The 14,673-nt window shown below is 41.3% G+C and overlaps 2 protein-coding genes across 9 annotated transcripts in view; one reads left to right on the forward strand and one right to left on the reverse strand.

Annotated features, from left to right (window-relative positions):
* The window catches only part of LOC122888192 (vacuole membrane protein 1-like), a 61,984-nt gene extending 50,286 nt beyond the window's left edge, over positions 1–11,698 (reverse strand). For 2 of the 8 annotated variants that reach the window (XM_044222271.1, XM_044222273.1), the window contains exons 1-5: positions 7,043–7,093; positions 5,195–5,294; positions 4,873–5,002; positions 1,854–1,944; positions 470–580 (exon numbers count right to left, since the gene is read on the reverse strand). In XM_044222271.1, the coding sequence (XP_044078206.1) occupies positions 470–580; positions 1,854–1,944; positions 4,873–5,002; positions 5,195–5,273 (411 nt within the window). In that variant the 5' untranslated portion in view covers positions 5,274–5,294; positions 7,043–7,093. Of the gene's footprint in view, positions 1–469; positions 581–1,853; positions 1,945–4,872; positions 5,003–5,194; positions 5,298–7,042; positions 7,176–10,137; positions 10,139–11,535 lie in introns of those variants that run through there. The other 6 variants (XM_044222276.1, XM_044222274.1, XM_044222270.1 and 3 more) reach the window with 6 other exon arrangements.
* Positions 9,964–14,143, forward strand: LOC122888193 (tropomyosin-like). The gene is made up of 11 exons (XM_044222277.1): positions 9,964–10,250; positions 10,363–10,521; positions 10,800–10,884; positions 11,478–11,528; positions 11,731–11,805; positions 11,933–11,989; positions 12,115–12,174; positions 12,278–12,342; positions 12,559–12,628; positions 13,346–13,395; positions 13,509–14,143. Exons 1-11 carry the CDS (start codon positions 10,108–10,110, stop codon positions 13,711–13,713), a joined length of 1,020 nt encoding a protein of 339 aa, XP_044078212.1. The 5' UTR covers positions 9,964–10,107; the 3' UTR covers positions 13,714–14,143.
* The last annotated feature ends 530 nt before the right edge of the window (positions 14,144–14,673 follow it).

A 14,673-nucleotide genomic window follows, 5' to 3' on the forward strand; every position in this document is an offset into this window, starting at 1 on the left:
GAGAGTGAGCGACACAGTGGGGAGCAGGAGAACGGGGAGAAAGGAAAGAGAAAGAACTCAGAGAGGGGGAGGGGGAGTGTTTTTATCCTCATGTGCACTCAGTCAGAGGGGTCAGTGAGTGCGATTGTTCCTGGACTGCCTGTCAAAACAGTGCGACTACCACAGCGCCTATTCATCTCCGCCACACTCTGAAATGCAGGCGCGCACAAACCCATACTAACACACTCACGTATGCATGTGCAAATGCACAAGGAGCCTCCAAAAGCTTTTAATAATGCTCTTATTAAAGCCTTAGCAACAACCCAACAACAGCATCAACACAGCCTTTTGAGACCTGCGTCATTGCACCACCACCATCCACTGTGATTGAGTTTCAGTTCTGTCATAAACATGCACAGGCAAGTGAGTAACTGCAGTGTAAAAGTGGCGGGCAACCTGTCGTGGAGAGTCACAGAAAACATTTTCTTACCAGGTAAAGGAGGAAGGTGTGCAGGCCGGTGCCAAGACCCACAGAGGAGAGGATGCCTAGGCCAACCCAGTACGCGCACCACAGCGTCTTCTTCTCCATGTAGCGCACATACTGCAGAGGCCAGAGAGAGGACGGTCAACCACATGGCAGAGACACATGTACAGAGTGTGAGGAAAACAAGGAGGGGGTGGGGGGCACAGAGAGAGAGAGGAGGGGAGGGACAGAGACAGAGTGAGAGAAGGTATGAGAGTGAAAGTGTGCAAAAAAGAGGGCACTTAAAAGGGTGGGAGAGGGCAAGTGAGAGGAAGAGAGAGACCTTTAGAGACAGAGGTTGTTGTTGAGTTTAGAGGACAGAGCCGTAGGGTAGGAGTGTTCAGCACACTGGCAGAAGAACAGCACCATTATTCTTTTTGGTGGCAGCCAGCTCTTACACAACTAGTAAAGTAAGGCAAGCCAAGATCTCTCTATCTCTCTCTATGTTCCTCTTCCTCCCGTTCACCCAGCACGAACTCTCAGTCTATCACTCCGTTTCTCCGTTTCCTCCTCCTCCCTCGAGCCAAGGCAGGTTGTTTTCAGGAGGAAGCATGGAGTGTGTAGATTACGGGAAGAAGGGGGTGGGGGGGGGGTCTCTGACCGAAGACTCCATTTCCCAGGAAACCCAGCAAAACAAAACCACATCTTTGCTGGTAGAATGCTGGGCAGTGCAGTGTCAGCCATGGGTGATTACAGTATGTGCAGTTAGTGAGAACTGATTATACAACTCCTGAGTGTCTGCGTATAACATGGGGAAAAAAAACGTTTTACGGCAGTGGGTTTCAAAAGCTCATGGCAGGAAAAACACAAAAAGTGGAAAAACAAAGAAAGGGAAAGGGTTCTAGTCAGATCTATAGCGCAGCCTGCTGTGGTTTACAGTCACAGCTCCAGTAGTTTGCCCTGTGGACTTAAGAGATTAGCAGGTAAAACTGAGCTTTGTGGGAAGTTAATAATTAAACCAATGTGATGTAGGCACACTCACACAAGCTCACACTTGTTAGAGATGATGTTCATGCAGGTATCCTCTTATAGGCACTCTTGTGTTCCTGCAGTGCGAATCCCATTCTCTGTGCAGATAACTATGTGGGACAGTCGCACTATAATCAGACTTAATCACTATGCAGGACCTAAATAAATAATAAATGGACTGCACTAAATAGCAACCTTAGTGGGACAAAGCACTGGCGCTGGTTGAGTGTCTTGCTAAAGGACACTTCAACCTGTGGACAGTAGGAGCCAGGGATCAAACCACCAACCCTTTGATGAATACATATCCGCTCTACCTTCTGAGCCACAGCACCCAAAGTATGGTTATAATGTACTATGAAAAATATTTAGAGTATTCAGTCACCTTCTGGTGTGTTCCTTCAATGCAGTAGGCAATTGAGAGGAGGAAAAGCAGGATCAGCAGGCCAAACACAGTCTGTCTTTGCTGCCAGAGCCTGGATGAAGGAGAAGAAGAGAATGAAGGTGGAAAATGATGGATGTGTGAGGCGGCAGAGGTGAATGGTATACAAAGCGGGGAGAAAGATGGTGAGTAGGGAGGACAACATGTGAGGGCAGATGAAAAAAGATGAGGAATCATTAGAAGCATGAGTGAGACAGCATTAGTGAAAGGAAAGGATGCAATTCTTCGGTGGAGAGAGGATGTAATTTTCATTTCAACTTTGGGGGAGAGAGACATCTGCTGGAAACTAATCAAGCCACTGCAATTATAGGCTTCACCAACAGGAGCGGCATGTTCTCACTAGGTACAAAAAAAGCCACTTCATGACTGATAGTTGAGCGCGGGGTAGGAACATGTGTGCAGACTCTATGCTTATGCTGAAAGTTTATGTCACTTATGCTGATATTAACAGACAATGGATTCAGGATTCATTCAGATTTATGACAAATTAATAACTTAAAGGGTAATTTCTGGTATTTTTAAACCTGAGCCCTATTTTTACATATTTTGGGTTCTAAATGACTTGAAGTTTTGGAATTGGTCCAGTAGATCGCCTCAGCCGGCAGCAAGAGTGAAGATGACTTACTGACTCACGTTTCCACTGTCGTCTTCCTGCAACAACTCATCTCTCGCGAGATTTCAGAGCGAGACTTCTCCTTGAGCAAGACTTTCTGCTTAAACAAAAAGGATCTTACTCTTTAACAAAAAGGTCTATCTCTGTAGGGATCCTTTCCATAATGTTGTCAGACTTAGAATAACAATCAGAGCCTGTCAGGGGCAAGAACAAGCACTTTTTGTGGACGTACTTTTGACGGGCACAATTGCCCCCAAGGATTACATTGCAGCCATTGCAGCCTGTTTTTCTTGCGGCCGGCTGAGGCGACCTATTGGACCAATTCCAAAACATTTTGTACCTATTAGTCATTTAGAACCCAAAATATGTAACAATAGGGCCCAGGTTTTAAAATGCCGGAATTACCCTTTAATGCCTAAAACTTGTAAAATTGAACAATTAACACTGGAGGGCTTTTTAATTAGGGACCGGACCTAACTTAATAATGAAGAAACCAGTGAACCGTAAGACCCATTTCCGCACCTCCTGTCTCAGTCAGCCAGGTTCAGGTAACTTAGAGTGAATGACGGGGACATTTCTCCCTGTCTCGCGTAAAATTATGCCTGTGGTGGAGGGAATCAGTTATCCCTATGTGCTGCTGCAGTTCAGTTATTTTACTCCATATATTATAGCCGGAGATAAGAAAGCAGACCTTGCTCCACTTCCTGTATTCTGATGTTGTAATGTGTGGCTTCACTGCCAAACAAAGAAGAAGGTTCAGTCAAGGCTGAACTAAATGTGCGGACTAAAAAGACAGCATTTCAGTCTACAGTATTTAGTTTAACCTGATGTAGCAACACAAGCAACATGCAGTGTGTCCACAAAAAACAACAACACTATTTACTGTTGCTTGAGAAATGCTTCCAATACATTGATTGTATATCATACTGGAAAACTGGTCCTTACTTTCTCACTCAGGAATGGCTTGTCTTTAAACTGGTCTCTAATGTCTCTAAATAATTAGTGAATCAAGGGCAGCGCTAACTGTATCATACTTCTATTGTGTATCCCCCCCTTTGTTTCACAACCATTGTCACCATTTACATCTTGAGCAAAACAAGTGCAGTGCCACAACACTGAACAGTATGCTACCCTGAGGACTCCCTGTACATATGCTATAACTTAGGAACCACTTCCATCAACATTCAGGATAAACTTCTCTGCGCGCTCGTAGACTAATGTGTTTGCATGTATCCCCCGGCAGTTACAACACCATGTGTTTTGAGTGTTGGTGAGCAGCAGCTTCTCTCAGTCAGAACACTGCTCATCGTGCTTGCGGCTCACCACATCCTCTTGTAGTTTAGAAAATAAACACGTTGTCCTCACACACGTAACCACAAAGGCCTCCATGAGCGCACACTCTGACCTTCTTCTGGGCCCATGCTCTGTGTCAACAAAGATTGTTAGGTGTGTAAAAGACATGTTGTGCAGCGTGGGGAATTTGTTATCAAAGCAAGCTCTGACGTAGTCTGGTCTGATGCTGTTGCTTTGTGGGTGATGTAACATCTGTTAGTGAGGTGAAAAGACTCGTCAGCTCTATCAGCAGTAATGATGGGGAATGATGAGGGAGGAAAAAAAGATAAGAAAATCCTGTGATATCTCTTTGTGCTGCATTATAGGTTCCATTAGGCCTCTGACTGAAGACTAAACTATGAAGGAGAAGGCCTTCTGGGTTGATAGCACTGAGAGACAAGGTCACCTCCTGTCTGATCAAATGTGCGTTTGTGCTTTTGTGTTTCTGTGAGGGAGAGAGTGTGGAGAGTGTATGATGCCTTTTTTTTTCACAACCACCATATCCTCTTTTTGCGTGAGATTGACATGCAGCACTAGCACCTTTTTAAATAAAACTAAAAACTATCACAAAACACTGCTTAGCTGTTGTTAGAAAATCATTATTTATATGCTGCTTTCTCAGTCAAACCAGCATTTAAGTTCATAGGGTACCATGACCAAACACACAGCACATTACTCCTAAAGTTTCATCTTCGACTTATGTCAGCATTTTACAGCTTGAACACATGCATTAAATGTATATTGAATTTCTCCAAATAGCTTGTACATCATATCCTAAGTGTTTTAGTGAAATTTTCACTGTGGCACCAAAAGTCCAATAATTACGTTTCTCACTAAATTGTTTTGTACCAACATCAATATAGTTTTCGACTCTAAATTCAGGGGTAAACTTTTATTGACCAAATGCATTCATTCATAACATGAAGCTGTTCAAATGGACAATAGAGGATACAACTCAAGTGCAGTTCTGCAGAAACAGTGTTTTGGGGGAAGGATGCATTCCACCCTTGGTCTCACCTGCATATCCACTCTTTAAGGGTGATGAGCAGTTCCAGAGTGAAGCAGTGGAGTGTGTGCAGAGGTTTCTTCCATAACACCAGAGTTTCAAGCTCCTCCCTGTCCCTCTGCTTCCTGTCATCCACAGAGACTAGCCACAGAGCATGGGTATTGCAAGCGCACACACAAAAAAACATGAGGAATTGACATTTTTAAATAAAAATCATGCAAACACAACAACAACTTTGACATCTTTCAAAGGCATTTTAGTACTGACGCACTAATAATAAAAGCATCTTTAAGCATTGGTTCGGTCGATTGCTTAGATGTCTTTTGTTTTTACCTGTCAGCTCTCCATTGTCCTTCTCCTTGACGCCAAGACGCCTCTGAGGTAGCTCACCTTCGGCCCCACACTCTGCCATCTCATTCACTAGGAAGGAGTCCTGCTGAGAGAAGAGACTGGCCTTCAGCACAGCGTCACACACTCCTTCATGTGCACCGCTCGCTAATTATGTATCTAAAACAAATACAGACTCACACGCAACAACACACAGCACCCCCAAACACTCTCCACGCTCCAACATGTCTGTCAATCCCACACATCAGCTGACCAGCCGGTGTTTTCCTGCTCCTGCATCCTACAGATTACTGGTAACCCAATAAGGCCTGTGCATGACCTAATGAGTACTTAGCATCAATGTTGACACTGGGAGCACGTTGAAGTCTTGTTAATTTTTCTGTGTGTACACTCAATTATAAGTCCACCTCTCCTGGTGATCAAGAGGCGTACACAGTGGAAGGGACTGTGATATGTATAAATAATGGGCGAAAGAGTATAGGACAAGGTTTTGCTTTTTGTTTCTTCATTACATTTACTCAAAGGAGATCCACACACGAGCGCAGAGTATCTCACTACAGAGCCTCAGGTCTCTCAGGAATCAGGGAGATGGGGACTCTGACATGGAGGTATGCAGTTTACCATCTGGTGGAATTGTCAGTGTCTCGCGCGCGCACACACACACACACACACACACACATACTCTCTCTCTCTCTCTCTCTCTCAGAGCGTAATCCCTCTATCATGTGCCCTAGGTCTGGGCCTCTGGCTCCTGTTTCCATGCATTCACACTTGCAGGGCTACAGACACTGTACAACACTGATATTACAGCAGGCAATGATGCCTCTTTAGAACCTGTAGGAATATCATTGGTACATTCTGAGGTTTGGGAGAAATGCTTTGTTCTTTTTCCATTAGCCTCAGACTATTTCTGCAGTGACAGTGACATTTCCAATAACTGTACCTTACTGAAGTGCCAAGGACCTGAAAAGCACTTGTTAGTTTCAGCATGTTTAGGGTGTCGAGTTTTATCTTGAAGGACAAACACACACACACACACACACACACACACGTCATTAGCACTGAACAATGAGACTGTGGGTGTCAGACAGAGGAAAATAAAAATCTTCTCAGAAGATTAGACTGCAAGGTATTTGGAGAGCTACTCATGGCCTTCTCAGGGAACCACAAACAAAAGCTTTTCATCACAGACCTTAAACCTTGAACACACACTCACACTAGAAGTACTGTGCCAATGCTTCATGCACAATAGTATTTAATACATCCTATCGTGTTTCCTCTTGCACTGAGGAGAACAATGCGTAGTCCAAGAAAAGGGCTCAACAAAGTGCGTCAATGTAAAATATCCTGCAAGCAACACTAATTATAGAAATTGGTGCCAAACAGGTCACTTTGTACGAAACATGCACCTTAGCTGCTAGTTTAAAAGTATGTGCTTTGTTCTGCACAACAGTTAATTTGATTATTAATTACATTTTGATGCATTATTCACAATTAATACCTAGTAAACGGTTTCATAACAACACTACTGCTTGTGTGAAACACAGTAGCGCAGCACTGCTCTAGCACTTGATTGCGCAATCGCTTCTACCAAAACAACCCAGACCTGTTGAGTAACTTTTGTGCGTGGGACAATGAGGAACTCAGCACAGAGCACATACACTTCAGGATGAGAAATCAGATAACCTGCAATCAATTTTCACATTTCAAACAAAGATAACCACAGTGCACTGGAGAGAGATTATAAATTCACAAAGTGTAAAACAAAGCAGGGCTGTAATATAACTGTCGAGTGTATTTTAGCAATGCATTATGCGGAGAGGGTAAACTCACCGTTCAGCTGATGTTTAATCCACAATAAAGTCTGAGCTCAAATAAAACCTGTGGTGGAGCCCCAGTGGCAATGTAGGGCACAAGTATGCTACCCATGAACTGCATCATAACTTATGTGCAGGGTGTGGTGATGGAGGGGGCCAGTGAGGGTTGAGTACTGATACAGAGGTGCCGGGGGAGGGGAGAGCAGGCTGACAGAGGAGGCAGAGAAAGAGGGAGAGATTTTATCATTTGCCTGGTAGAACCTCCAGAGAGCCAGTCTAATTAAATTCTATAAATAAGTGGATCACTTTCCTGGAGCGCACTTCTAACATTTCTCAGTCCTCAGTAGGTTTCACACAGAGTGAATGAATGGCATTTGGGCAAAGAGAGCTCAGCTAATTCCCAAATTGAAAAAAAAAAACCCACCTCAGGACATTTTTCAGGTCATAACTAGAGACAGAAGGCCTCAACTGTATATCAGCATGTTTGAGTTTTAGTACCATCTTGTTTATCAGAGTGAGAAAAGTATTTCAGAACTCTTTCTGGGGATTGTTCTCCAGCAGGTCACTTTATTTCCACTGGTGGAAGTTGTTCCTGATTGGGCATGAAAGCAATTCACACATGCATTTAAGTGCAAAACATTGACAATATCTGTGTCAGGCACAGCCATTGGAAGCTGCCCAGAAGTCTTAGCACTTAAGTCAGATCAGTTACTTTCTACTAGGTCTTCACCTGTAATATTACTTAGAGGTCAAATTGCTGAGAGGTCATTTAGTTTAGAGGCATCAAGTTTAAAAAGAAAGTGACTGTCAAACTAGAGACTGATGCAGGACACAGTAATTCTCCCCAGCAGTTAATCTACAGCGTAGCAGTGAAGCGTCACAATACTTAAGGGGGTAAAGCACTTTATCGTTGTCATAAGTGAGGTTTTTCAAATAAATGTATGAACTACCTTTGAAAATGTCCAGCACACTCAGAAAAAGACTGTGCTGTACCTTTTGTCATGGGAACAATAGCATCTTGGCTCTGCCCCAGCTGCAGCACATCCTTATAGCCTACTTACCTGAAAGAAAAGAGATTAAAGAACACTATCCCAAAGTGTACACCCCACTTATGATTTTGTAGTTTTGTGAGAAATGTGGGCCTCATATCTATGTCTGATATTTTAACCATAGCTCATGATGCCTTTATAGCAATATATTCTTGAGGAAACTTCTATGTACATTAAATTCATTTCAATTACGCAACCTAAATAGGTTTGCTGAAAATATAGGCAAGCATTCATTCACACATCCATCCATTCAGTCTCTGTATTCCATCTTATTCCAGGATCATCCATAACACTTCACATGCATGCTGGCAAGAAAAACTCTTTCACTTCTCAGCCAACTGACATTACAGCAGCATGTCAGCTCATCTGCAGCACATTATCTATAGGCTGGAATGTGGCAGTTGATATTCACTCTGTGTCATATCATGTTTAACAATATATACTGCACTAAGTGAAATGGAGCCTACCTGCCTGATACATTAGAGGTGGAACGTGTATATAAAGAGTTCTAACTCTGCTCCTGTTTGCAAAAAGGGGATGACTGTAACTACTCATGCCTTATGAAGAAAGGGCAGTTTGTTGTTTGTGATTTTGGGAAAAAAAGCCTTTGCCATGTGCTCATTATAAAATGCTGCTTTAGGATATGGACTGAACACCCCGCTATCATCTATCAGCTTTTCAAAGAGATTTAAGGGAAAACATGCATCATGTTACATTTCTACATTTCTAATTGGTTTTACTTTCATGTGCCTGTTGGTTTTTTTAAGGTGTACTTTGAATTTTTGTCACAGAAGAGGACCCTTGCTTTGCTCAACAGAGGGCAGTGTTGGCCTAAAAGTCAGTGTTGAACTGGCAGAATAAGTCCGGGTGAGGAAGGTGAGGTGCCCTTGAGTAAGGCAGCCGCACCGCTCCAGTGGAGCTGCTCAGTGGCCAATAGATCATGCAGTGCTTGTACTTGGCTGTAGCTGTGAGTTCAAATCAGGAATTGTTTCCCATACTACATACTAACTGTATATGTACTATGTTCTAATTGGAATAGTGTAGTGTTTATCAGTTAAATAAAATCAACATACTTTGGGTACTAACAGGAAATTATATAATACTACGTCTGCCAATGGACATAAATAAGACTTCCAAATTTGGAATACCACTGTAAATTAAACTTCACAAAGACAAAGCAAATTGTTTTTCCAAAGATTTAATGTTTTTTTTTTGTTCTTTAAGATCTTTCTGTAGCTGTTTCACCACCACCAGCAATATCTTTTATTTTCTTAATTCATTATTATTATTATTATTAATATTATTATTATTAATAATAGTAGTATTTTGCAGCGGTGAGCAGGTCCTTTCAGTCTTCCGTGCATTCTACTGTGTGCATCAAGAGCACACTCAAAAATCAAGCATTTCTTTAGTATAGTTTTATGGTTTATAGTTTTGAGTTTTAATTTTGTCACTTTTCCCAGTATGAAGTAATACAATACATACTCAAAATCTGCTTAGAATTAGTGTGTAGTATGCAAGTGTATTATGCTGTTGCTACTGATGAACTATTTTTAATTCTAATAATATACTACTACTACTAATAATAATAATAATTCTAATTGAAATGATAATTATTGTTGTTATTTAATATAGTGCATACTTGTAATATTGTAAATATTATATTGTACATATTATCATTATTACATTGTATTTAATAGAATATGACATTATGGACCCCATCTGATAACTGAAACTAAGACCATACTGTTGGCATTATTTTAATTAACCTGTATAATGCTGTTGTAGTGTGTGTGCATGTATATGTGTGTGTGTGTGTGTGTGTGTGTGTGTGTGTGTGTGTGTGTGTGTGTGTGTGTGTGTGTGTGTGTGTGTGTGTGTGTGTGAGTGTTCCACTGCTCCCGGCTATGGAATCCAGACTGTTGTGATGTCATATTGAATGTGGAATGTGTGAAGACACATTCTTGTGAATCACATTATATTTGGTAAACCAGATACCAGGTAGGTAACACATCAACTGAAACAGGACATCATGTCTGAAAGTTGTGAGGCTTCTAGAAACGCTTCCGAGGAAGCAAACAAGCCGGTGGGAGTGCCCTTCATAGATCTGGTAGAAATAATTGAAGTACCTGAGGAGCAACCACAAGAGCGTGATGAAGAGGAGCAATATATCAAGTGCGTGTCTCAGGGCAAAATATAGATTGTCTATTTGCTCCTAAGTGTTGTTTGGCAATATGTGATAAAGAGACCTGTCAACATAAAACTTTATATTCTGGTGTGTCTGTAGTGACCGAGAAGAGCTCAGGAGAAGGCTGTGTCAGGCTGAAACCAGCTGCAGACAGAAGAGGGAGCTCTATGACAAGACGTTTGGGCATGGACTGGCACTCGAGGAGCTGATAAATGAGTTGGAAGCTCAGAACAAGAACTTCACCCGCAAAGTGAAAGAGTATGACACCTAACTAACCAGACTTTACTTTTTTCCCCAATCACTGGCATCATGGCAAGAAAGTGACTTATATACACTCTGGAGTCTGCTCGGCTCCAAAATTCACCATAATGTTGTTAGTGAATCTTATACCAACAGGCTAAGAACCAATATTTACATATTAATATTAATTAAATCACTCTAAGAATAACACTTCATTCCCATGTGTATATTTTCTGAATAGGATATAGTAGCATATATTTTATATATATCATTTTGATGGTTGATTTTGTATTCAGGTTACAACAGCAGGTGTCAAATATAAGAAAAACGAAGGAGGAGGAGGAGGATGAAGAAGATCCATCCACTTACATAAGGAAGCTGGTGAGTGATTTATCAAATAAGAAAATGAGAGGTGGGGGTGTAAAACATTAGAATATATTGACAATGTCATACCTGTGAAAATATGTTAATAACATAAAGTAGGGTTCAAGCATATAGGAAAATTTGATTCACAGATTTGAAATGCAGAATACAGCATGTTGGAAAACCTCTTCATCTCATACTGTCATTAGAAAACTGGCCAGATTTTTGAAGTTTGGAGCCTCCTACAATCAATGTGATGTTTGGAGGGTCTACTCTACAGTAGCACTAAACTAAACATGTTTCTTTCCTATTTGTCTATGTACACTATCAACTTATTTTTGTAAAAATGTTTACAGTGATGTAAAATACGGATGTTTTTCCCCTACACCTCCAAGTTCAGGACTGGAGGCGGCCATTTCATCTAGACCAGTGGTGCGATATTAAACAACATGAAATTAGAAGCAAAATAGAAGCAAACAGGACTTTTAAATGAGAAGTGGTGACCTGACAGGGTAGCTGGCTCAATAGCCAATCTTACCAGCCGGTAGCCTCCACCTAAACTGGCGCTGATTTCTCGCCCTGATTTCATTGCTTGTCTTTGTTTTGTGCAGGAAAAGGAGAATCGAAAGCTGAGGGAGAAAACTGCAGATCTGACTGCTGAGGTATGACTTCTGACTCTGCCATATACTTATTCTCTCCTCTTGTGTGTATCTTTTTCAGTATTTTACAGCCAAACTTTGATCTTTGCTGATTGAACTGTATGAAAACCACAGCCACAACTAAAAAGAAAAGCATCTAGCTGTTGTTCAATCCCGAGCATCCTCCTCTGGATCCCACTCTCACTCTGAGCTGCTTCTCTTTCAGCTGGACCAACTCTCTCTAGGAGAAAACTATCAGGACAAACTACAAAACCTGAGGAGAGCTGAGCAGGAATTTAAAGTAAAACTGTTTTTCACGTAATGTAATGATATATCTTCTTCCAAACTGCTTAAATGTCTAAATAGCACATCCATTCAGTTAAGTTATAGTATCATAGTTGATAGTTGACTTGTTGTATGTTTTGTAGCACAAACAGGAGGAGGTTCAGGGAGCCCTGCGTAGTAAAGATGAGGAAATACAGACGGTATGAGCAACTTTATGAAATCTTCAAGATATAATTTTTGTGTCTCTTAGCTCCACTTTTAACATCAGAGTTGTTGATGAGTTGATAAAAATGTCAATTAATCTGAGTGTCTTTGTGTCTTGCAGAAATGCATGACTTTAATTCAAAGAAATAACAAGATAGAGGAGTATTTCAACACCATCGAGGTATGTACTACATACAGAAGGTGTGTGTGTGTGGTGTGTGTATGTGTGAGCGCTTACTGTGGCCATCATTGTACCTTTCTGAAATGTCATCTCACTTCTGCAGGACCTCAGACAGGATCAGCGAGAACTTCGAGAGCAGCTGAGCAGCAGACAGGAGGAGCAGATATTGTAATTACTGTGTTGTATTTTTGGTTATGCTGATAGAACAGTCTCACTTTCTTAAGTACATAATTGACCAGCCTTTTAAAATAACCCAGTCTGAGTGTAGTGCATTTCAGTGGTTGATGTCAGTGTTACCATCTTGTAGCTCAGCTAACTACAATGAACAGATGTTTGTGTGGAGTTGTCTGTTTTCTCACATCTGTCTGTTATTTGGTTTGATAGAGCACCACTGAATTTCCAAGATGAGTCCATGACAAGTGAAACAAGACAGCCACTGGGCTCTTCAGCAACGGTGAATACAATATCCAAACACCATTATTAAACATGTTCACACAACCACACTAGGATTGACATCACAAACAAAACAGCTTCATTCTACCAGCCGTGGCTAGCGCTTTCCCTAGTTCCACACTAGAGTTATGTGAGAAGATTGATACCACTCTCATGCCTGTTTGATAAATATGTAGTTGAAGCCAGCTGCCGGTTAGCTTAGCTTAGCGCACAAGACTGGAAACGGGGTTTTCTCTGGGTTATCTGCAGGACTGTTTCTTGGCCGGGTGCTGTGAATTCCTGAAGTCTTCTTGTCACTGAAAGGTTGCCCAGACAATCAGCCGAGACTTCATGAGGTTACTCCCAGCCAAGAAATAGTCCAGTACATAACCCCCCGTAAAACCACAATGTGTCGATTTTACACCTTAGTTTTTGTACGGATCAAACAAATGAGATATAACGTGTTAATTCATTTGGACTAATTAATTAACTGGACTTCAGAGGTGCTGGTAGGCGGATTTTGTTACATTCGGACACAGCTAGGCTAGCTGTTTCCCTGTTTCCAGGCTTCATGCTAAGCTAAGCTAATCGGCTGCTGGCTGTAGCTTTATATTCACCAGATTTAATCTTTTCATCTAACTGTCTGCAAGAACGCAAATGAGTGTATTTCCCAATACAACAAACTAAGACGCAGGCCTACTTCTAAGATATGTACTGAAGCTTTCTGTTATCTTTGTAGGATGAGGAGGATGAAGAGCACAAAGATGAGAGGCCCCTGAAGACTGAAAGGTACATGTCTGTCACACAACACTCTCTAAAGAAAAACAAAAAAACAAACTAAACCAATACAAAAATGTTCCCTTATTTATTTACTCATTTGTGTATTATGTGTGTGTGTTTAGCTGGTGGGGTCGTGCTAAGGGCCTGTGGAAAGGAGTAAAGGTAGCAGGAGCCATCGCCTTTTGTGTTCTCCTTCCTGAAGGTATCATGACCTGCATGGAGCCTGTGTACAACAGTCCAGATCCTGACTACAACCTTTGGAACCTCGTTTTCGACCTGCTGGAGCCCTACAGCGAGCTCCATCACACACTCCCTCCTGTTTACTAACACCTAGCTAGACTTGGGTTGGATGAACTAAAATGGCCACTGAACACTTTGCACCTGTCCGCCCAGGATGGGGGCTCCCTCATTTGTGGTCCTTCCCAAGGTTTCTTCCATTTTTTGCCATTAAAGGGATTTCTTGGGAGGTTTTCCTTGCCCTCTTGAGGGGGGTGCTATTTTAACATTAATATACAATAAATTTGGAATTGACTGTGGCCTGGTAGTTAGCAACCACACAGCGACCTCACAGCAGGAAGCATTGAGCAGCATTCAATCCCCGACCCTTTCTGTGTGGAACTAGCATATTGTCCTTCTCATCCTGTGGAGCCGTTCTTCAAAGATGACTTTAGATTTGTTCATCGGTTTAAAATGTTTAGGTACTAATATTTGTACTAATTAATGTTTTCTAAAAAATAAAAGAATTAAATAATTGCAAAGCTCTACTTTGTTGTCTCATTCTTTAATTGCATGGAAAAAACTAACATTTAAGAATATTGTTTTTCTAAGTATGTCAAATTGAGCCCAGATGAGGTCCCGTTTATAGAGGTGGGGCCTTAAATGCAGCACTCACCTTCCTGAAAGATAAGCAATGAAACATTAAATCAACCATTAATTAAAGATGCAATAAAGACATTTTGTTCATAAATCAGTTTAATCCCGAACCAGCAGGTTAAATCTGTGTTGAGAAGTGAAATAGCACTACTTTTTCTTTTTATTCACTGATCTAAAGTGTTTATTCGGTACATAGAAGTTCATCAATTGATTATTGGGTGGCAGTGGTTACTTAAAACCAAAGGAGCATCAGCATCCTGTGAGGTTGGATGTCTTGAATTCTGAAGAATACTGAACCAAGTTTTAAAATTTTATTGGACTAAGTCACAGTGTTATGGTTATATTTGGCTATGTATTTTGTCTGTATTCATATGATTATTTCATAATGTCTTAGTTATTTATTTATGACTTTGG

This window comes from Siniperca chuatsi, linkage group LG14 (assembly GCF_020085105.1).
Source record: "Siniperca chuatsi isolate FFG_IHB_CAS linkage group LG14, ASM2008510v1, whole genome shotgun sequence".
In the NCBI taxonomy this organism is placed as follows: domain Eukaryota; kingdom Metazoa; phylum Chordata; class Actinopteri; order Centrarchiformes; family Sinipercidae; genus Siniperca; species Siniperca chuatsi.